This window comes from Herpailurus yagouaroundi, unplaced genomic scaffold, assembly GCF_014898765.1.
Source record: "Herpailurus yagouaroundi ecotype Mexico unplaced genomic scaffold, PumYag 166, whole genome shotgun sequence".
Classification (NCBI taxonomy): domain Eukaryota; kingdom Metazoa; phylum Chordata; class Mammalia; order Carnivora; family Felidae; genus Herpailurus; species Herpailurus yagouaroundi.
Window position 1 is genome coordinate 33,183,136 of NW_024412407.1, and position 22,003 is coordinate 33,205,138.

The window sequence follows — 22,003 nt, forward strand, 5'->3', positions numbered from 1 at the left end:
AGCCTGCTTAAGATCCTCTCTCTCTCTCCCTCTGCCTGTCTCCCCTGCTCATTCTCTCTCTCTCTCTCTCTCTCTCTCTAAAATTAAAAAGAAAGAGAGGCTTTAAGTTGGCAATTCTTAATCCTTTTGAGGTCATGGACTCTTTTGAGAATTTGATGAAAATTATGAATGCTCTCTCCTCCCCCAATAAATACATACACACTGCACACATACAAACTGATTTTACAGACACTTTCTAGTGGTGTCTATACCTTCTAATGTCCATACCTAGAGCAGTGCATTAAGAAAAATTGTGGAGTCACATTGGACTTGGCAGGAAAAAAAAAAGCCCTGTTTGACTCGTGACGTCTTCCCAAATAGCATGAGAAATGGGTATGGCATGGAGACTATGAATCTACCATTCCCAATTTTTAAATCTTTCTTGTTCTAAATAATTTATTCTACCTATGTTATTTTTTAATTGTCTGTCTCCCCTAGAACATAATTTCCACAAGAGAGTAGAGATTTTTGTCTGTTGTCTACTGATGTTTCGGTGGTGCCTAGAACAATAACTGGCAGAAAAAAGGTGCTCGACAAATGCTATTGAAAGAAGAAATGTGTCCCCTCTTGAGAATACTAAGCTACAAAATCTCTTCCCTGCAGACTAATATTTGCTTTGATTTATGATGCAGTCAGATGCTTTGTTTCAAGGGCTATCTTCTCTCTACATCATTTTGAAATTTACACACTAAGTCTGTATTTGGTTTTCAGCGCTTTTGCCAATTTTAATCATACACTGCTGTCCTTTTTCTATTTTTCTAGATTAACCTCTTTTCTCCCACCAAATGACCACCATCTCGATTGTTTCAGTTCCAGTGACTAAAGGTAACGTATGTTTGGCGGCATCCGTTTACAAATTAAAGGGAGCAAAATGCAGTACGCTTAAATGACAGCAAAATAGATGTCCATTTCTTCAAATATATTTGCTTGATTAGTCAGCTCTAAACGTACTGAAATGATACAAATAGTGAATATTGAAATGTTAGTATAAATAAGCATTGTTTATTGGTAGCAGCTATGGAAGTGTTTGGAATAAATGTGGTTTGAATGCCTAAAAAGTGTTCCTTTAAATGGTTTCAATATGGCCTCCGCAACTCGTTCCCATTTAAATTACTTCACAGACCAATTCCCTAGATATGGTACAAAGTCAATTTCAGTACTTGTTAAATTATCACAAATTCTGAGGTAGAAGACAACGAACTAATGAAGTTAGATGCTATTTTGTGATCTTCATTCCTAGGTTTAATCAAAAGCAGTGCTTTACGTTTTTTACTTAAAACATTTGGCCACAACGACAAGCAACATTTGATTGTGCTGCAGTACAGAGCTGCACTTTGAAATTATACCAACAAAACCCCCAAAATCTGTTTGAGGACAATTTTTTAAGTTTAGGGCCAAGTATAAGCAGTTAACATTCATAATTCCTTAGCACTCTGTATTCACAGCCAGCAAACTTTCAAGATATCTGGCTGATGAGAAAGCTGGCAGAGACCATATAGGATGAGACGTCAGTGCTATGAACTGACGCTGGTGCGAATTTATTGCCACTGGTTTCAAGGATACTTGCCTCAAGAAGCTTATGCACTGAAATGACTCGATTTTTAGACACACCCACACAATTATTCGTAGTGCTCAAGGCTATGGCCTCGATGCCCTTGCATGGACACTCATGCATACCCGAGTTCACACTCACACGGGCAGTCATGCTCCCACATGTCCCATTAATTGACAAGAACATGTTCAGTTGACTGATCGAGAGATATGCAGTCCAAAGGAACAGAATTTGAGACAGCCCAGGGTTTCCTCTTCTAGTAGGTTTAAAACATTTTTTTTCCCCCTCACTAACTTCCTTCCTGTTCTAACTGCCAGTACTCAGAAGTCAGAGTAAGAGACAGAGGCACCCCAGAGAGCTGTGAGCCACTGAATGTAAGTTGAAATACTTCGGATGTGGGAGGCTCTAGGTGGGCGCAGGGAAATGTGGTAAATCTCGCAACAAGGCTACGACCCTCTCCAGTTTATTATTATTTTTTTAGAAGGGCAATTCCTCTTTAAAACAAACTTTATGATAAGAAAGTACTAAAGAGGCTGTTGGAACAGTTCTGCAGAGAATGGGGAAGTCAGAGCAGGGAATGTTAGCAATGACTCAGGGGAGAGAGCCCCGTGAGGGAGGGGAGGGTGTGACCTGCAGCCCTGGGGATGAAATCCTGTGTGTCTGGGGAAAGGACTCTGAGTGTAACTGCTGCGGAGTGCCCGGAAGGGTTTCCTACAAGGTAGGACTGGGCATCAAGCCGAGTTCAGAAGCACAAAGACTGTGGACACAAACTGGTGTGGAACATGCTGGTAGATGATGGGTTGCTGCTGGGGTGGAGATGTGTGGTTTCCTGTTTTTAAGTAGATTGAAAGAGACTGATTGCAAAGCAAAAAAGATAAAGACTCAAAGCTGTCAAACATTAAACTCGTTGCCACTAAAGAACTTTTCTGGGGATAGGAGGGAAACGCATAATGAAAGCCTCCCTTGGAGTACAGTGGGATTTAATAATCGAAGGGAAAGTATGGTAGAACATATTGTTATTTACTTATCAGTCATATAGAGACAGATTTCCACCATGAACAGAAACTGTTTATTAAATGCCTGCAGTCAGACGGGTGGAAAGATAGTGGGTATTGTTGCCAAAAAATAGCTCTTTACATCCAAGAGAACTGAAGGCAGACATGGAAGGCACCAAATAATTTATTAAGAGATAGGTTCTGGGGCACCTGGATGCCTCAGTCAGTTAAGCGTCTGACTCTTAATTTGAGATCAGGTCATGATCTCACGGTTTGTGGGGTTGAGCCCCGTGCCAGGCTCCTGTCAGTGTGGAGCCTGCCTGGGATTCTCTCTCTTCTTCCTCTCTCCCTCCCCCGCTCATGCATGTGTGCACATTCTCTCTCTCTCTCTCTCTCTCTCTCTCTCTCTCACTCTCCCTCTCTCCCTCTCTTTCTCTCGCTCTCAAAATAAATAAATAAACATTAAAAAATAGAGGTTCTACAAAAATCCAAATAGATCTGTTAGGATACCTGATCTGGGAAGCCACTAAATTTGGAGACCATTAGAAAGAAGTGTTTTAGGCATGACCTGAAATTCTTTCTTCCCTTTAGAGGACGCTCCAGTCAGCATGTCTTATAGATCTTGTCTGTAATTAAACTCTAGACCTAGGGTAATTTATCCTGGGTCTGATAAATCCTGGGGAAGGCAGACTGCTTTCATAGAGAGGTTCCATGGTCACCCCTTCACGTGGAGACCAAGAGCCACTGAAATCGAGGTGAGAGTGTTGGATCCTCACTGCAGGAACGATCAAGCAAGGGAAATCAAGAGGCCGGTGTTGGCCCAGGAGGTTCAGGCACAGGTAGACATCCTTGATCTTTGCCATTGCTTTGTTTTGTTAAGTGGACAAGAAAATATCCCTCCCAAATCCAAATACGACACAAGCATAGTAGTAAGATCATCTTACTCTCTTGTAAGATGTGTAGAATTCTGAGAGAAGAATTCATTCTTCATGTATGCTACACAGTCCCAGCACTTGTGGAAGAGCTATGTCACAGATGTACACAAGCCGACTGGAGTGTTCCAGGGACTGGAATTTTGTCCTTCCTTGTTTGGGAGAGCATGAATCTGTCCCTAGGGAAGTGTGCTGTGAGCAGCATCGAAGTTCTGTTTTCAGCAAAGTCACCCTGACAGAAAGATTGGCCTGGGAGCACAAAATGTTACAAACTGCAGCTAGCAGGGAGAGAAGCCCCAGGGAGGAAAACCTAAGCAGATAAGCAGATAGAGAAAGAACCAGCATCTGTCAAGTGCTTTCTTGGTAGAAACTCAACTCTGAATCCTGAGAGGACTCAGAGGAGACAGTAAGGCTCAGAAGTGTTAAATTATTTGACTAAAGTCACATACTGGTGCGAAAAAAAAGAAAAAAAAGAACCAACAGCTACAATGCCTTAGAAGGACATTTTAAGAAATGTCTCATGGGAGAAATTTTTTTTAATCCCTTGTTTGTAGGTCAGTGTTATGTTGTCAGGGACCCTGGATTAAAGTCCATACTGGCATACCCGGAGATGGGTCTCATGTTGCTCCCGAAACTTCAATGTTTATCCCCTCAGCAAGCACTTACTGAGTCCCCTGTACTCTGGTCACCATAGCCAGAGCTGGTAAAACGTCAGTAAAGCTTTCTTAAAGGGCCTGATCTTGTCGGCACAAGGGATTATAGAGAGTGTCTTTACTTATTTTCATGCTTAATTTAAAACTTCTGTGACTGTATTGAGTTATGGCAGTGTAGTATTTTGCTTAATAACGGCTTAATGCAGTTTTTGTTGAGGATTATTTAAAATATTTGCAGGGGCGCCTGGGTGGCTCAGTCAGTTGGGCGTCCGACTTTGGCTCAGGTCATGATCTCGCGGTCCGTGGGTTCGAGCCCCGCGTCGGGCTCTGTGCTGACAGCTCGGAGCCTGGAGCCTGTTTCGGATTCTGTGTCTCCCTCTTTCTCTGACCCTCCCCTGTTCATGCTCTCTATCTCTCTGTCTCAAATAAATAAATGTTAAAATAAATATTTGCAGAGGTGCCTGGGTGGCTCATTTGGTTAAGCGGCTTACTTCGGCTCAGGTCATGATCTCACAATTGATGAGTTCAAAACCCATGTCGGGCTCTCTGATTCAGCATAGAGCCCGCTTCAGATCCTCTGCCCCACGGCCTCTCTGCCCCTCCCCTGTGTGTGCACGCTCTCTTTCCCTCTCTCTCCAAAATACATAAGCCTTTAAAAATAATTTAAAAATAAAATAAATATCTGCAAAAATACTGAGCATAGTAAGTTCACAGGGTAGACACCCAGAAAAGTTGAATGGGTCCACTGAGTCCTCTCTCCTTCCACATACGAATCTGGGTTAGAAGGATGTATTGTGAATACACAGGGAAGAAATTATGTATTGGTTCTCCCACCAAGGAAAATGTTAAAGAATTCTGCATCTAGTAATATGTCCCCTCCTCTGGATTGATTTTAATGTTTACTGACCCTAATAGGGACTCTCTGGCATTTAGTTGATTCCCCTCATCCAGCTTTGCTCTCTTGGATGCTCTTCATAGAGCTAAGATGGTAGAAAGCAGCCCTGAGGAGCCTGGGAAGCACCAATCCCGCCATGGTGCTATGGAATACTGAGAAACCACAGAGGACTCCAGAACCCAGACAGCTTGTGGTGTCCTGAGGGATGACCTTGGATTCCCCCAGATAAGCCAAATCACCAGGCATCCAGGAAAGCAGAGCCAAACCCTTGACCAGCTCTGACATGTGGACAGTCCTTCAGGGATGGCCCAACTCTTCAGAGCTGGGGAAAGTGGGACGTGTCCTGGTCAGCAGGGAAGGGACAGGACACGGTGACAGAGAATGCTCATGCTCACATAGGTACTTCTCTGATGGAAATCCCCCTACTTCTGGTACTTCCCTCTTTCATCCCCACCACTTCTATCTAATAATATTCATGGCCTGCGCATCTAGATACGTGAGTGATCTGGCAACTCTGGAAATTTAAACTCTGTTAAATCTCCACAGTGTTTTGCTCCACAGCCAAAGGAAGTTTTCTCTATTGGCCGCCCCTGTGTCTTTTATCAGTTGTCATCATTCACAGAGTGAACTCTGGCTTCAATTATGAAAGGGAGCAATAAATAGAATCTAAAATTAAATTGCCCATGAGGAAGCTTTTTTAAAGACATAGAATAGTGACAGTCCCATTTTCAGGTTGATCCAGTTAATAAACAATCCTTGCGATTCCCAGAACTTCTTGTCTCTTCCGTACGCCTCAAAGAAACGAAATCTATTTTTAAGAAGGAAAGAGTGGACGTTGTCAACACCGCAGATCCAACGGAAAGCACTTGGTGCCTAGGCAGTCAGTGACCTCACTTTGCTGAAAGTGTTCAGCAAAACAGATGGCATCGCTGGGAAGGGAGCAGAGGACGAGCATGGGTCCTTTATTCAGCATCTACCATTGGCCAGGACAGCCGGGAACTTTTCATGTCTTTGTTCCAATTCTTCAACCCCATAAAGAAAGATTATTACTCCCACACTACTAGTGGAAAATCTTGGGCTCAGCTAGGTTGATAATTTACTTGTGTCATGCAATAATTCAATGCAGACCCACATTTTGTTTTTATTTTACTTTTTAATGTTTATTTATTTTTGAGAAAGAGAAAGAGAGAGAGAGAGAGAGAGAGAGAGAGAACACAAGCGGGGGCAGGGAGATACAGAATCTTAAGCTGGCTCCAGGCTCTGAGCTGTCAGCACAGAGCCCAATGCAGGGCTCGAACTCACGGACCATGAGATCCATGACCTGAGCCAAATTTGGATGCTCAATCCATTGAGCCACCCAGGTGTCCCGCAGAACCGCGTTTTGAATCTCCGACCCATCAGACTCAAAGTCCGTATTCTAGTAGGCACTGAGGATCACCTTTCTTTGACATAACGAGGTGATTTGTTTTATCTAAAGTCGAGTTTCACCTTTTCTGGCCCTTGGCTTATTTAGAACTGCATTAGTGAGCCAGACAAGGGTGCTCTATCCCGAGGTGGGTGCAAATTCTTAAGGGTATTTCACTTGAGAGGTCTTGGAAATTTCACTGAATTTGCAAGCAAAACCACCAGTTTGGTGCTATGGCATTCTTGCACCATGAGGAAGCATCCTAATTTAATGTGGCATTTTAATTGAGCCTGAGAGGATTAAGTTCCTAACTCAGCACACCCTTCGTGTTTACACTGCTTTGCTGAGTAGCAAACACAAGGGTGTGAGGGTTTCACTGTGAAAATTCATCTGTGGAAGCATCAGTGAAACAGAAGGTAAAGATAATGAGTAGTAAGCACACACACACAAAACCAGTATGTGCTTCAGGTCCTGACGGAGCCCACGCTAACCTCGTTAAACATGTAATTGTTCATTGTCCATTCCACTTTTACTGTTTAAAAAAGCCAAAGTCAAAACAACATACAAACAGCAACAACGACAAAAAAAAAAACCCAGCTCTGCTCTTTGTGGAACAGTGGGTGAGCTGCAGAGGAAGGTGAGAAAAGACCAGCCAGAATGTTCTACACAGATGGACTGGGTTCTCCCCTACCCCACCTCCACTTCCTCTTTTCTCGTTTCAGAGGCTTCTGTAAATTAAGGAGCATTCGAGCATTCATTGTATTAGGAAGAGGTTTCAGAGACCCTTCCAATGCAATGATTTCATTCTGCAGAGGACAAAATCCGGAGCACAGGGAGGTTCTGTGACCTGTGCCAGGTGACTTGGGCAGAGTTGCATGGAAACCCTCTTTATATGACACTTCCCTGCCTTGCTAAAGCCTGCAGAGTTTTGCAAAGAAGCATTTACCGCAGCCTGGGCACCCTCAAGACAGATTCCCAAGAAGACTAATGGGTTCTATAATTTTATCTTTACTTCTTAATAAAGACGGCTGAAGCAACAGATCGTTGCTCCTGGAAGCCAGACAACCTGGGCTCAGATATAATTCTGCCCCTTACACAGCATGTCATCTTGGGCAAGTTACTTACCTGAACTTTAGTTTCCTGAAGAGAATGATAATACCCGTCCTCAAGGCTGTCATGAGGATGATGAGATAATCCTCAGGAAAGCATTTAGCCTTATGTAAGTTAACTATTATAATTATTACCATCAATAAGAGAACCGGTTTTTCTTTTTTTTTTTTAATGTTTATTTATTTATCTTTGAGAGCGCAAGTGAGGGAGGAGCAGAGAGAGAGGGAGACACAGAATCCGAAAGCAGGCTCCAGGCTCAGAGCTGGCAGCACAGAGCCCAATGAGGGGCTCGAACCCATAAACCATGAGATCATGGCCTAAGCCGAAGTCAGACGCTTAACCAACTGAGCCACCCAGGCACCCCGAAAATCGGTTGTTCTTTAGATGATACTTGAAGATAGTCTATAGAATTTCCATGACGTGCCTATTCTCACTTTAGCGAGCACCCATAAAATGGGGGGATAGAAAGAGAAAACGGATGTCTGTGGTTAAATATATGCACACATATAATTTGGGAAATCATCATCAAACTATATAAGCTATTGTGGCTGAGGCTCTGGCAGAATCTGAAGTTCTGCAGAGATGAACTGTGAAATGAAAAATGCAGTTCCTTTTGGGAATTCATGCAAATCTGAAATAGTAAAACAGAGATAGATAAGTCTCTTGGGTACACAAGTGAAATAAGGTAACTGAATGACTGTGGCTTCGTGGACACATGACTGCAGGGCAGGAGAAATCTACAGATGGAGACCTTAGGAAAGATACACTTAGAGGTTGTGTGCTCCAGCCCCCCAAACCCCAAGATAAGGAGAGTAAGATCCGCAGTATTTGAAACATCTTCTTAGGGTGTTACAGCTGATCAGTAGCAAAGCCAGAACCAAAATCCACACGTGATGAAGTCCTAGTTCAAAGCAGAGATAATTATCCAAAATCAAGTATATTGAACAGAACTCTTCCCCTAAAGAGCTGTGCCCTTTGCACTTTTGCTCCTCTGCCAGGCTTTGTGTCATTCCCTCAGATATAGACATTACCCGGTATCTCCTTCTGCTTCTACATAAGCCAACATTTGGGGTTTGATGCACATGATTCTCAGCTGAAAGCTAGGTGGGGTCAGTGACCCAGCCAGGCAAGCTTCCATTGTAACACTCAACTCTCTCTGCCTCATGTTTCCAAGAAGTCACAGTGTCAAGGTCATGTTTCTAATCTTGGACTCCAGTAAAGCCTAGGAGCCTCTGGATTGCAAGCACAATCTCATAGGTGTATTCCTTTTTTCTAAGTTGTGACTTTCACCAGATTCGTCAAGAGACCTACAGTTTCTGAAAAGATGAACCAACCAAACCACTGTGGTTGTCCATCCCCCAGCCCTCTCCACTTTGGAGAGTAACTTAAACACCAGTATGAGTGTGCTAAAGCACTGTGTCTTATAAATAGTAGGTGCTCACCAAACATTATGCTTTAAAGAAGTTTCCTTGAGAATTGCTTTTCCAGTTCTTTATTTCTTGTATTATTATGTTTTCATCTTTTTCTACTCAGCTTTCCAGATTAAACTGGTTTGTGACCATCTAGCTTCATATCTTCTTTTAATATGCTATGTGATTAAACCAAATTATTTTGGGGCGCCTGGGTGGCTCAGTCGGTTGAGCGTCCAACTTCGGCTCAGGTCATGATCTCACAGTTGGTGGGTTCAAGCCCTGCATCAGGTTCTGTGCTGACAGCTCAGAGCCTGGAGCCTGCTTTGGATTCTGTGTCTCTCTCTCTGCCTGTCCCCTGCTCACACTCTGTCAATCTCTCTCTCAAAAAATAAATAAACATTAAAAAACAAACAAACAAATTATTTTGATGTGGCCTGAATTTTCTCCTCTTTACTAGAGCAATTTTATACAGTAACCTCATACTATCCTCTGCTCTTACATGTCTTTTAAACAAATTTGTTTCATTTTTGTGAAGCAATTATTGTATACCTGTTTGCAATGAATCAAGCAAATTTAGACTTGACATAAGTCTCAGATTTACTAGTAAGAATATCAAGATCTAGATGACAGATAAATTGACTTGCCAATGATCACACAGAGGTTGTCAAACCCTGCCTGAGATCAGGTCTTTGTCTTTGTCTCTTCCTTCTTCTCTCTCTCTCTCTCTCTCCCTCTCTTTCTCCTTTCAAAATTGAGATTTCAGCCTGCAAAATAATAATTCCCTGCAGGTTATGGAAATTACCTTGGGCTAGTTAGTGGGTACGTGTGATATCTTTTGATGGTCAGACTTCAAACAGATGATTTGTTAGAGCCAAGCGATATATTCCAGAAAGGCCTTTTGAAGAGGGCCAAGATGTCCTCATCTATAGATAGGCTTCCTGATGACCTGTCCACAGGTTTGTTATGTGACTTCCATTCTGGGTATCTAGTCAGGCTACTGGGTGTCACCAGAGGAGAGCCTGTCTCTTCTGATTAGTCTTATCTGGTTTGCTCTTCATCTCACTGCTTCATGATTGTCCTCAAACCACCTACAATCTACAATCTCGACCCACTGTGCCCTTCATTGTTTTTCTAACCCATTCATTCAGTTTCCCTGAGTGTTGTTTGGAATATGAGTTGAGCTGGTCATGATGTTTATTGTGCTGTGAGAGGCTCAGCTTTGAGTGGTGCTGAATCTTGGGCTGAAACGAGAGTTGCCATAGGAACAAGCCTGCCTGTTTCCTTCCTGCACAGGAAGTGGACCTGGGCATTGCAATGCTGTTTGCAGACTTGATCAAGCGCATGGTGTTTGGCTTGTTATTTTGCTAGCAGAGGATCGATGAGCCAAGAGATAGTGTTTCTTTCTCTTCTCTTTCTTTTCCTTCATTTTCTCTTAAAATTGTTTTTGTTTGGCTTCACTTCCCAATTATTTTCCTTTCTGATGCCAATGATGGAGACATCGAAACTCAAAACCATAACTGGTTTTGGCCAGAGATAGCTTCATCCCCTGGGGGACTTTATAGAGGCTTGCAGAGTCATTTAAGATGAGATATGCTAGATATTGTCTCACAGTTGTGCCACTCAGGAACAATGTAGCCTTTAACATGGCAGGGAAGAGACATACTCTTGGGGGAGGACTGAAGGAAATCAGGAAATTATCTCCTTGCCCAAATACCTCCTGTTTCCCCCAAATAGCTCCATTGCTGCCAGCCATGGGCCTGAAATTTTTCCAGCACAGACTTCTTCCCCTTTATTAGGACACTGCAGTTCCAGCTATAGGAATTTGAGCATTTCTCTTAACCTCTGACTTTCCATTTTTTCAATGATTCAATGAGGGGTTGGAATATATCACCTCTAAGTTTCCTTTCTGCTCTGAAAATCTCTGACTACACATGCCCTAAAATGGGTAATTTTTAAAAAATCTATTATTCAGTCACTAACAATTAAGTGTGAATAATTTAATTATAATCATGCCTCAGGGCACCTGAGTGGCTCAGTCATTTGGGCATTTGACTCTTAATTTTGGCTCAGGTCATGATCTCATGGTTCCGCGAATTTGACCCAATCTGCACTGGTGGTGCAGAGCCTGCTTGGGATTCTCTCTCTCCTTCTCTCTCTCTGCCTCTCTCTCTCTCTTTCTCAAAATAAATAAATCAATTAAAAAAAAGAATCTCCCCTCACTATTTTAATACACAGCAAGTAACGGTAGATTATAATGTGATAATGGAAGAAGACAGACTCCAGAGTATGCCCAGATGAGGCCTTAGGGCATAAAGTCACTAGAAATCTGGGTAGGGGAGGTACTAAAAGGGAAGGGGATCCTGAAAGGGGAGATCAGTGGAAGGTAAAAGGAAAGACATACTAATCCTTACCATTTCGTCTGGAGGAATTTAATTTTGTTATTTTATGTCATTTCAAAAGAACAGAAGATCTTTAGCTATAGAACCAAACAAATCAAACAATGGATGTTTATAAAATGCCTCCACTATTCAATTATTATGGGAGATTCAAGAGAAACACAGAACCTGGTACCTGCCCTCAAGGAGTGTTGGATGGGAACCATTCCTACACCTCAGGCAGGTATCATAGGGGTCTACAACGTTGCATGACTTACCTTTGAAGTATTGCAGGAGTTCAGGGAAAGATTCAATTAATGGGAAGATGCCAACTCTCTTTGGCTCCCTGTGTTTTGAAACCATCATAACCGAGACTGTACAACGTTAAGAGCCTTGACACTGGAGGGGTGGTGGCTGGATTTAAAGAACTGTGGTTATTTCTATAATTATTTGAACTGGGGCTCTCTGCTCATTATTTGGGGCTGTCTGTGTTATGTTGCTTCGCTTACACATTACTCACAAATGAGCTATTTCTTTCTTGTCAGTTTTATTCGGTGAACAGGAGACATTTGTCACAGTGCAGAGAAATTCAGGAAGATCCGAGAAAAGACCAAATGCACTATATTCTCATTGCATAAAAATATGAGATTAAATTAGGAAAAAATATCCTGGAAAATCCCTGACAATGACAAAAGTCCATTAGGGCAAGGATGGTGTTACCAGTAGCCCCACAAACATTTTCCATATCTGTGGACTTTTGGCTAATGGACTATCATCCTCTCTGCCTCTAAAATAGATCAAAATGACTGAAAAGGACCCAGAAGCACACCTGGAGGAAGATGTTGATGAGCTGGACAGCAAGCTCAATTACAAGCCTCCACCTCAGAAGTCGCTGAAAGAGCTCCAGGAGATGGACAAGGATGATGAAAGCCTAATCAAGTACAAGAAAACACTCCTGGGGGATGGCCCTGTGGTGGCAGGTGTGTGTGTACAGGGGGACGGGGGGAGGTGGGAGGGCCCCGATCAGGCATACATTTTGGCAACACAGGAGCAGGTGCAAAAGAAAGAATACCAAGTGTTTCCAGGGCTCAGTGAGTGAGGCACGATCTATATATGCTGCATAAAGTGACAACTGCAGGATTAAGTCCTTTTTGGAGATAAAGTGCAAGTTGGCATTGAAATAGGCAAAAATTACACATAAGGAAGATTTAGAAAGAACTTCAGACTACCACTCAGATGGCATTCTCTCCATTCTCTCACATTTTCTTTCCTTCTTCTCTTTCTCTTCCTTGCTCCTTACTTAACCGTTCATCTCTTCCACATACACAACAGCAGAATTGGATATAGATGGGCACTGCCCATCTAGCAGAGGAACTTACCCACAGCCACTCAGGAAATGTTTGCTGTTGATAACTAAGATGGGCCTCCAAAAGCTTGACACAGAAATAGTCCTGCTCGAGTTTCTGAGGCCATTAAGGCCAACATAGTGAACCTGCCTCTTCCATCTGTATATTTGCTCCACATTAGAGATATCACTTTTCTTTTTATATTCCTTCTCTCCTACTTGAAATGTACACACACTGTACCCGCATGTTCTCTTCCCTAAAATTACATTCTTTTCTGAATCCTGCAGACCCAACAGCCCCCAATGTCAAGGTCACCCGGCTTAGCCTGGTTTGTGACAGTGCCCCAGGACCAATCACCATGGACCTCACTGGTAAGTGGACACATCTGTTCTGTTCAAAGGCGTCTAGCGATATCGCAGGGAAAACTTAGTCTCCGCCCCCTCTCCCAAAAAAAAAGGAAATGCCGGCAAGGTGAATGGCAGACACATGTATGCTGGCATCGGTTCACAAATCATTGCTCTCAGAGTGCAGTATTTACCATGCTTAATGAAAAGCTCAATCTCTGTCTCTAATTAATTGGAGGGAGTGCAGTCATAAGCGTTGGATGTATTTACTTGTATCATAATTACTTCAGAATTTTATCTCTACACAGTACCAGGGGAATTACTATCCATATAAAGCGCCTGATGATGGAAATATTAAGAAGTAAGCTGTATGCTTCTGAAATGTAATATTTATCCATTCTAAACATCAGAGAAAATATTCATATTACATCACCTAGAGACCTTACTTGAAGGCAAGAAGCAATCTAAAATCTTTTATTAATTTTTTAAAAATTTTTAATGTTTATTTTTGAGAGAGAGAGACAGAGCAAAAGCAGGAGATGGGCAGACAGAGAGAGAGGGAGACACAGAATCCAAAGCAGGCTCCAGGCTCTGAACTGCCAACACAGAGCCTGATGCAGGGCTCAAACCCACGAATCACGAGATCATGACTTGAGCTGAAGTCAGACGCTTACCCAACTGAGCCACCCAGGCACCCCTAAAATCTTTTAAATAGTGCTGGAAATTCTACTGTTAAGTACATACTATTTTAGCCTAAAGCTCTGATTCTTGTATAAGCAACTTCCCCCACTAAAGATGTACCAATTAAGATGTTATTTCTTTTCCCCTTATTGTGACAAAGGTCAAATCCTTTCCTGGAACTTAAATCTTGAGGAGATAAAGACAGGCCGAGAAGTCAGGTATTATGGGTGATGTGTGCATCCCAGGGTAGAGAGGGAAGAGCCAGGAGGTTGAGGGTGTCCAAGGTAGATTTTCAGCAAAAAATAAAATTACCAGATTCAAAAGGTGGACTCATGAGACAGAGCAAAGCATGACTCTAGAACAGTAGGCTCAGCGGCCAGGTGGCTCCCTTCTCACAGGACACATCCACTCTTTGCCTTATATGGGCTTGTCTGAGGGAGGAAATCAGAGGCTGAGAAGACACACTTCCCCTTCAACTGAAATCATTACAGCAGACACAAGTGCAGCTACCCCCACATTCTAGCATCTCTCTAGAAGAATCTCTCTCTCTCTTTCTTTCTCACCAGGACTCAGGCCTCTTCCTGTGTGAAATTGGGTAATGTTACCAGGTGCAACTGTCAATTTGTTAGATGGGGTCTGGATTAGCTCTAAGGAAATCTAAGGGCCTGATGGTATTGCAGGGAAAACTCAGTTTCTTTCACTTTCCTAGCACTGGGATGTCTAAGTTTGGTTTTCTGTCACAAAAAGTCTATTGAGGTGAATCCCAGTATAAACACACACACACACACACACACACACACACACACACACACACATATAATACCCATAATATAGAGTATATATAGAAAACAATGTGTGTATGTATATATGTGTACATATGTACAATACACATTATATATATATATATAGTATATATACAAAACTGTGAGTGTATATATATATACTATATAAATGCACACACACACACACACACATATATATACTATATGGTATATGTATATGGTATATATACTATGTAGTATTGTAGTATATATACTACATGGTGTGAAGCACACGCACAGAGCTATGCAAAACAGCAAAACACACACACACAAACACACACTTACCCCTGAAGTTCAGATGACACAGGATCACATTGGGAGAAGAACAGAGAGTGATTATCTCCATACCTAAAGTACAGGAATTAGAGTCAGATCCTGGTTTTATGGGTCCTGAAGCTTTTATTACTTAAGCGACTCTCCTTAAGGAAAATAATATGAAATTACAAATGCAAAAGCAAAATTAAGTACAAAGTGAATATATATCTAGAATGATAAAAGGGAAACCAAGAGAAGTAAATTTTTTTTAAGCTAGAAAATGCTATAAACATCACCGAATCTACAAAAACAATTAGGTGGTACTACCATATAATATTTTTCTTATATTTATCTATTTGAGAGGTAAGGGCATATTCTTTAATCATCTTTTTGTTTGGCCACATATGTGATATCATTTTCAATAGAGAAAATAGCAAGATCATTCAGATGTTCCTCTAGGATCACTGATTAAAACTTGTTTTTATTATTGACAATTAGAAAAGACATTGTCAGGGGCGCCTGGGTGGCTCAGTCGGTTAAGCGTCCGACTTCAGCTCAGGTCGTGATCTCACAGTTTGTGGGTTTGAGCCCTGCATCAGGCTTTGTGCTGGCAGCTGGGAGCCTGGAGCCTGCTTCAGAATCTGGATCTCCCTCTCTCTCTCTCTGCCCCTCCCCCACTAATACTTTCTCTTTCTCTCTCTCTCTCTCTCTCTCTCTCTCAAAAATAAATAAACATTCAAAAAGAAAAAGAAAAGACATCGTCACACACAACTCACTGCTGTTAATACCTTATATATTTTAGGGTTGTCATCAAACTTGGGGGAAAAGTACTATCACATTTCTTCCATATCTAGCTATAAGATTTCAGCTTTTCAAGTGTGTGTGCGTGTGTGTGTGTGTGTGTAGCAACTAGTCTCAAATATTCTTTGAATTGAAAGCCATGAGGACTGTGTTGCTCTGATGAGCCCAGCAAACAGCTCCGGAGTTTAAATCATTCATCTTCTTGTGTTTCTCCTTCTGAGGAGAATAATCTCTTTCTAAATCTACTTCTACAGGGGATCTTGAAGCTCTCAAAAAAGAAACTTTTGTGCTAAAGGAAGGTGTTGAATACAGAGTCAAAATTAACTTCAAAGTGAGTATCTTTCCCTGAATGTTTTTATAAAGCTTAAATTCTTCCTATAATCAGAGAAGGAAAAAACCCAAATGTCTTGCATTAACATGCTGTCATAGTTTTTGTGTTTCCTTCCTCCTGACCTCCCCTCTCTAGACTGTCCTCTCCCCATCTCTGAGCTCTACCTGCTGAGACCACCCTTGCTTCATGCCTTTTCCCAACCAGAGCCCTCGCCTTGAACTCTCCATTGATAACTCAACCAACAGGACTGTTCTGTGAACTCCCAACGCTCCCGTCCATGAAGCACACCCTATTTTGTATTGTACCATTTGTGGCATTTCTTCCCTGTACAGCCCAAGCGCCCTGAGAAAGGAAAAGATTATTTATCTCTTGTTTCCAGTATCTTACCCGAAACTTTGTAAATGATATTTAGTGAATACTTATTGAGAAATCGATAAATGAATGAATCAATTATTAGTAAACAATGGAACAGATGGAGCCACAGTTCTAATTGCTCGATGGTTGTATAAATCCAGGAGTATGGACCTTGGAAAATAACTGGAAACTACAATTATAGTTGTGGAGCAAGCAAACAGGTAACAGCAAAAACTGAACAGGAATTGACATATAAAGAATGAACGCATACCTCATTGAACAGCCAAAAGCAAGAAGAAAAATAATCTTGACTGAAAACAAATAAGTCAGAGATGTACTGTTTGCTCTCAATTGCTTATATTTGCCTTGGTTGCCCTTCTCAGCCATATCCTTCAGGGACCTTTAGGGCCACCAAGGAAGACCCCATCTGCCCTCTGTGTTTGCACACTGGGCTCTTCTTTCCCCTCAGTGCAGGGTTGATTCAGGGTCTGTAGACAATCACTCTGTACCACGTATAATTATGCCTCAAAATAATTTCATTCTGAAAATACTTGTTGATGCCTACTCTACAATATGCACTGAGCCATGGTTCACTTGCTTGTTTCGTGTAGTATTATTCATTATCAAAGCACCCGAGACTTTGGTATTGTATCTAAATATGCCTAGAATTATATCTAAGGCATTGCATCCAAATATGCTTAGAAGGGGTTACACATCGGTTTAATTTTTAATCATTAATGCTATTGCCTTAATTTGTCAGTTTAGTAAGCCCATTTGTACCAAATGAAGGAGGTAAGGTAAATTTTGATGGGAGTAAGATGAGAAGGAAAGGTCTGGAGTATAGGCCTCTACTGTGGTGGGAAAGCCGAAGAGGATGCAGTGGTCGGGGTTACACATTAGGGTGATGCAGGAGGAGGGCACAGAAAGGAGTTTTCAGGTCCCACCCGCTTCAGATACTTAGCATTGTCTCAAGCAAGAGAAAACCATTCTCTGTGTGCAACCCACACAATGTTAACCAACCTGTGGCCTGTCCCAGCGTGGGGCTCCAGTTAGAAGAAATAACAGGTCAAAACTGGAAATAATTGAGAAGCGTTTTAAGTCTTTACTGACATCTGCTGAAAAGTATCCAAGAAAGTTTGCATTTATAACACCAGCAACACATTCCAAAAGTCCTCTTGCATTATCTGTCTTTCAATGGTGTTCAGTGTTCTTCTCTTTCTTCCCCCCAAAACCTGACCTGGGGGGCATGATTCTTCTAGTTTCTCCCCCTTTTCCTTCTGCTCCCAAGGACATGTAGTATCTCTGACTTTCACAGTCCTCTGGTCACCAAGGCGTCTTCCTCTGGAAGTGGAGAGGAACAATGGGAAGGCGTGCAGACAGAGGAAGAGAGTTCTATGAATATTCGTACTTCTCTATTACCCATCTCAAACATATTTATATTAAATGAACCCTCTATGGAGCAGTAGAAAAACAGGAGGCTCCGTTTTGAAGTCCTTATGGTGAGTAGCAATCACCATTCCTGTTTTTCAGTCTTTTTACCACCAGACCAAATCTCTTACAAAGACCAAAGGACTAGCTTAGAGACTTCTAGAAAAATGCATTCACTTTTTTCTATTTGTATGAGCCACATCTGGCAGAGTAATCAGAAAGTTAGGGCATCACTTTGTCACAATTTCTTCCATGGAGTTGTTTTCATTCTGTATGCTTTTGATAGATTTGTATGACAGATTTTACTGAGTGACCATTTTACTGAGTGAACCTAAGCTAGGGTTCATGGCTGAGCTACCTCATTGCCAATAAAACAAAACATAGCACTGATAAATTGGTTTGATTATTCTGTCCAAAACAGGAAGGCAGCCATAATTACTGTTGGGAGAAATTATTTGAAGATGCTTTCATTCTTCATCTTGGTGAACAATTAACCAAGCCCTCCAGCTAATGACGCAATGTCCACTTTATTTGTTTGTATGAACATGAGCACAGTATAAAATTAATGGGCAATGCAGTTCAGTCCTAGGCAAAATGAATCGTGGAAAAACAAAGTGCTTGGGCTATATATATTTTCATCCTACTTTAGTGAACTTTCTCTGAAAGGCTTGGGAAAGTGGTGACATCTCAGACAACATGTGAAAATAACAGACATCCAAAATGCTTGCCAAACACGAGTGGATTTCACCCATTATTTATCAGTTTAGTAAGCCTATGTTTCCATGAGGCCTATCTCCCCATCTTTAGACTCCAGTCTCAGTGACATTACAGGCACAACCATCTTTTAAATCTGATTTTCCATTACGGCTTTTCTCCTTGTTGTTTGTTTTTCATGCTAGATAGATCATTTCTGAGGTTAGGGTTTTCAGGTTTTCACATAATATTTTCCATTGGTACCTTTGTAGCCTTTCCTAAGACAAGGACAGTCTTCTGGCCAGTAGTATCAGGGAGGGGAAGCTCAAGACTGTTCTTAGGACTTTTGGAGGAAGGATAAATGTAATGAAGAACACTGAGACAATGTTTTAATTAAGCACCCCCCTCTCCCAAACCAAACAGCACAGTATTCCATGATTAGAACCAGATTGGCAACGTTGAGTCTTGTGATCTCTCCAATCTCTGCCTCACCATCACATGAAATGATAATAGTAACACTTATTCTGAATTAAATCTCAATCTTCTTCCGTCCTCAGAGAAGACTGCTAGGTAGGATAAGCATGAAAGATGAGGGAAAATGAAAGACCTATTTTAATCTGAATTGCTTGGATCCTTCCCACCTACAGGTGAACAGAGATATTGTGTCAGGCCTGAAATATGTTCAGCATACCTACCGGACTGGGGTGAAAGGTAAGGGACCCACACTTTACATTGTCCCAAACTCTGCTCCCCACTGATACTTAATCTTCTGCTTATTAACAATTTTAATCATAGGCTCATGTAAGAATCTGATTAAAAGCTATGGGCGCTCCCCCTAGGAAAAAGCACATATGTACCTCTGACCTCGACACCAATGGTAAGGCCTACGTCCAGAGATCCAGTTTAGACTGGGTCCACCACTAACCTTCAGCATTCAGTTTCTGGAATTTAAGCTTATTATTCATAAAGGGGAAGAGTAACCAAGATAAGTTTGAATAAAGATGGAGTATATTAAAATACTCTCAAAAAAAAAAAAAAGTTCACAGGTATACATGTGTCAGAGAAATCCAAGACCAGAAAGATCTATCTAGTGGTATGTGTTATGTGTGTCTTTTGGAAATGGGAGACGGAAGTAGCATGCGGGCAGTTGTGGAGTGGAGGTAGGGGAGCAGGGAGCAGCACTGAATTTTTTAAACAAAGAAATAGAATCTTTCTAGAGTTGAGAAAAGCTGTGATTGAGACATAATGTGACACTACTTGATCTGCAGCTGCTCTTGACAAATTGTACCTAACCTGTACATGCCTTGGGGAACGCCTCCAGTTTCCTTCCATTATTGTGGGCAGGGAGAAATGACACTTGGAAGGATGATGGAAGTACTTTTACAGTTCCATCTTACCTTGGGGGCTGTCTCCTTCCAGGGGTGTGAGACAGTACTGCCCAGATCAGTTCCATCGAATTAATACACAAAGGATTAGGAGAGAATTGTCTGATAAATTTGCAGGACACAGACAACCACTCAATGACTCAAACCCCACAGAAGATTATTGACCTGGAAGATCTTGACTGGTCTTTCCAATACCAAGTCTCATGAAAAAATAGTTCTGTTTCCTATTTTCCTTGGGTATAGAGACTATGTTGCCTCAATTAGGCAAGAGGACGATGATATGTCTGTAGCTGTTCCTCTAAGCTTCTTCACAACACTTTACAGCTAACTACACTTTGCCTGCCTGTCTATCTACCTAGCCTTAGTTACAGTTTCTAATGCTCTACTTAATATATATCCCAGTTATTCACCTGTTAATAATTTGGGTTGGCTATTTTCAACATTTGTGAAGACTTTTTTTTTTTTTTACCAAATTATTGATTTTCCCCATCCATCCAACAATTCCATCCATGAGTATTGTTCATTCTGATCACCCTCTGTTACCTTGCCTCCCCCAACTGATATGTCCATAGAACGATAGTTTGTAGATTAGAAGAAGTTAATTGCATATAGGAAGAAACAGAGGCCCAGAAATGTTATGTGACTTAAATAGTTGCAGAGCTAAGATCAGAACTCAGGTTTCCGTTAATGTGGAGTTTTTTTTATGGTATAATCTGCTACATCTACCATAAAAGAGTCTTGATCCCCATAGCTTTAAGGCACAGATTTCCCAACTCTCCTGATAGTATCAGCTGTGATGCTTTTTAAAACACTGATTCTTGGGACCACCCATGGAAGATTACTTGTCCATAGTATCTAAGAGTGGGTCAAAGAAAACTGTATTATTAAAAGGTACTCCGATAAAAAAAAAATATTTTAAAGAAAATAAAAAGGTGCCCCATGTAAATCTGACATTTTGCCAGTATTGGAAACTGTGGCTCTTGGCGTTGATCACTGTGAGCTGTGCTCCGAAATTTCCAGTTTGCTGTGTTTGTTTTCTCTTTCAGACTCTTACCCTAATGAACTTTCCTTTCTTCCTAGTGGATAAAGCGACATTTATGGTTGGCAGCTACGGGCCTCGGCCAGAGGAGTATGAGTTCCTGACTCCGATTGAGGAGGCTCCCAAGGGTATGCTGGCCCGAGGCACTTACCACAACAAGTCCTTCTTCACCGACGATGACAAGCATGACCACCTTACCTGGGAGTGGAACCTGTCTATTAAGAAGGAATGGACAGAATGAGTGCATCTGCCCTTCCTTTTCCCCACCTTGCCACTCAGAAGTACCCTCTCTGTCATATTCATCACCCTGTCCCTCCTCCCTGTTCAGAGCTAGGTCCTTTCCCCAATACTCCCCACATTCTGTTATCAATGCTTCTTGTCCCGCAATGTCTCTCAAAGTGGTCCCTAGCACAAGATGCTTAACACCAGACTTTAATCCTGCCCATTCCTTCCAATCCTCATCATGGCCAGATCTTCAAAATTCTTCATTTCAATACATGGTCATTTAGTATTTCCTTCTATTTTTCCCATGTGAGCAACTAGAGGCCAAGAAATAGGCAAACTATCACTAACAGTCCTTTGCCTTGGGTTCCAGTAGCTCATTCCCATCCCTGCATTCTTCTGTGGTTGCTGCTGGCTCAGTGAAGGTCCCTAATCACGTTGCCTACCAGTTGGGGTTCTTCTTTTATGGGAGACACTGTAAACAACACAAGAGAATAAATAAAACAGTTGTATGATCTGACTGAGACCCTCATTTCCCTGCCTTCTTTCTTTGAACAAATATGATAACTACATTGTTTACATTTGTGAGTTTCCTCAGAGCATATGTGTGGGCTGGACACAGTAGAGACGGTATTTACATCACTAGGAAATGTTTAGTCTCCCTGTTCTAGTGCAATGAGCAATGAATATTCAGAATGTGAATAGTAGAAATCCTGAGATATTTTATTTTATGGTAGTACCATATGGAACTTTCTCCTGAGCTTGAGACCCATATATCCTACTACCTATGGGAATCCTATCTTGGATTTCAGAGGGCACGTGTGGGCCAAATCAGCCACTGCTTCTCTCCTGCTTACGACCTTCCAATATGATCCCAGTTGCTTAGAGAATAAGATCCTACACTTATTGTATAATGCCCCCTACAATCTGGCCTA

At 41.8% G+C, this 22,003-nt stretch overlaps 2 protein-coding genes across 3 annotated transcripts in view; one reads left to right on the plus strand and one right to left on the minus strand.

Moving 5' to 3' along the window:
• PDE6H (phosphodiesterase 6H) overlaps window positions 1–22,003 on the minus strand; it is a 179,171-nt gene that overhangs the window by 20,635 nt on the left and 136,533 nt on the right. The window contains exon 1 of one of the 2 annotated variants that reach the window (XM_040488841.1): window positions 14,846–14,908. The exons of the other annotated variant lie outside the window; for it this stretch is intronic. The gene's annotated coding sequence lies outside the window, so the exon portion shown is untranslated. Of the gene's footprint in view, window positions 1–14,845; window positions 14,909–22,003 lie in introns of those variants that run through there. 2 annotated transcript variants of the gene reach the window in all.
• Window positions 1,841–21,594, plus strand: ARHGDIB (Rho GDP dissociation inhibitor beta). Its single transcript, XM_040488838.1, has 6 exons — window positions 1,841–1,965; window positions 12,165–12,348; window positions 13,002–13,085; window positions 15,871–15,947; window positions 19,070–19,133; window positions 20,888–21,594. Exons 2-6 carry the CDS (start codon window positions 12,171–12,173, stop codon window positions 21,085–21,087), a joined length of 603 nt encoding a protein of 200 aa, XP_040344772.1. The 5' UTR covers window positions 1,841–1,965; window positions 12,165–12,170; the 3' UTR covers window positions 21,088–21,594.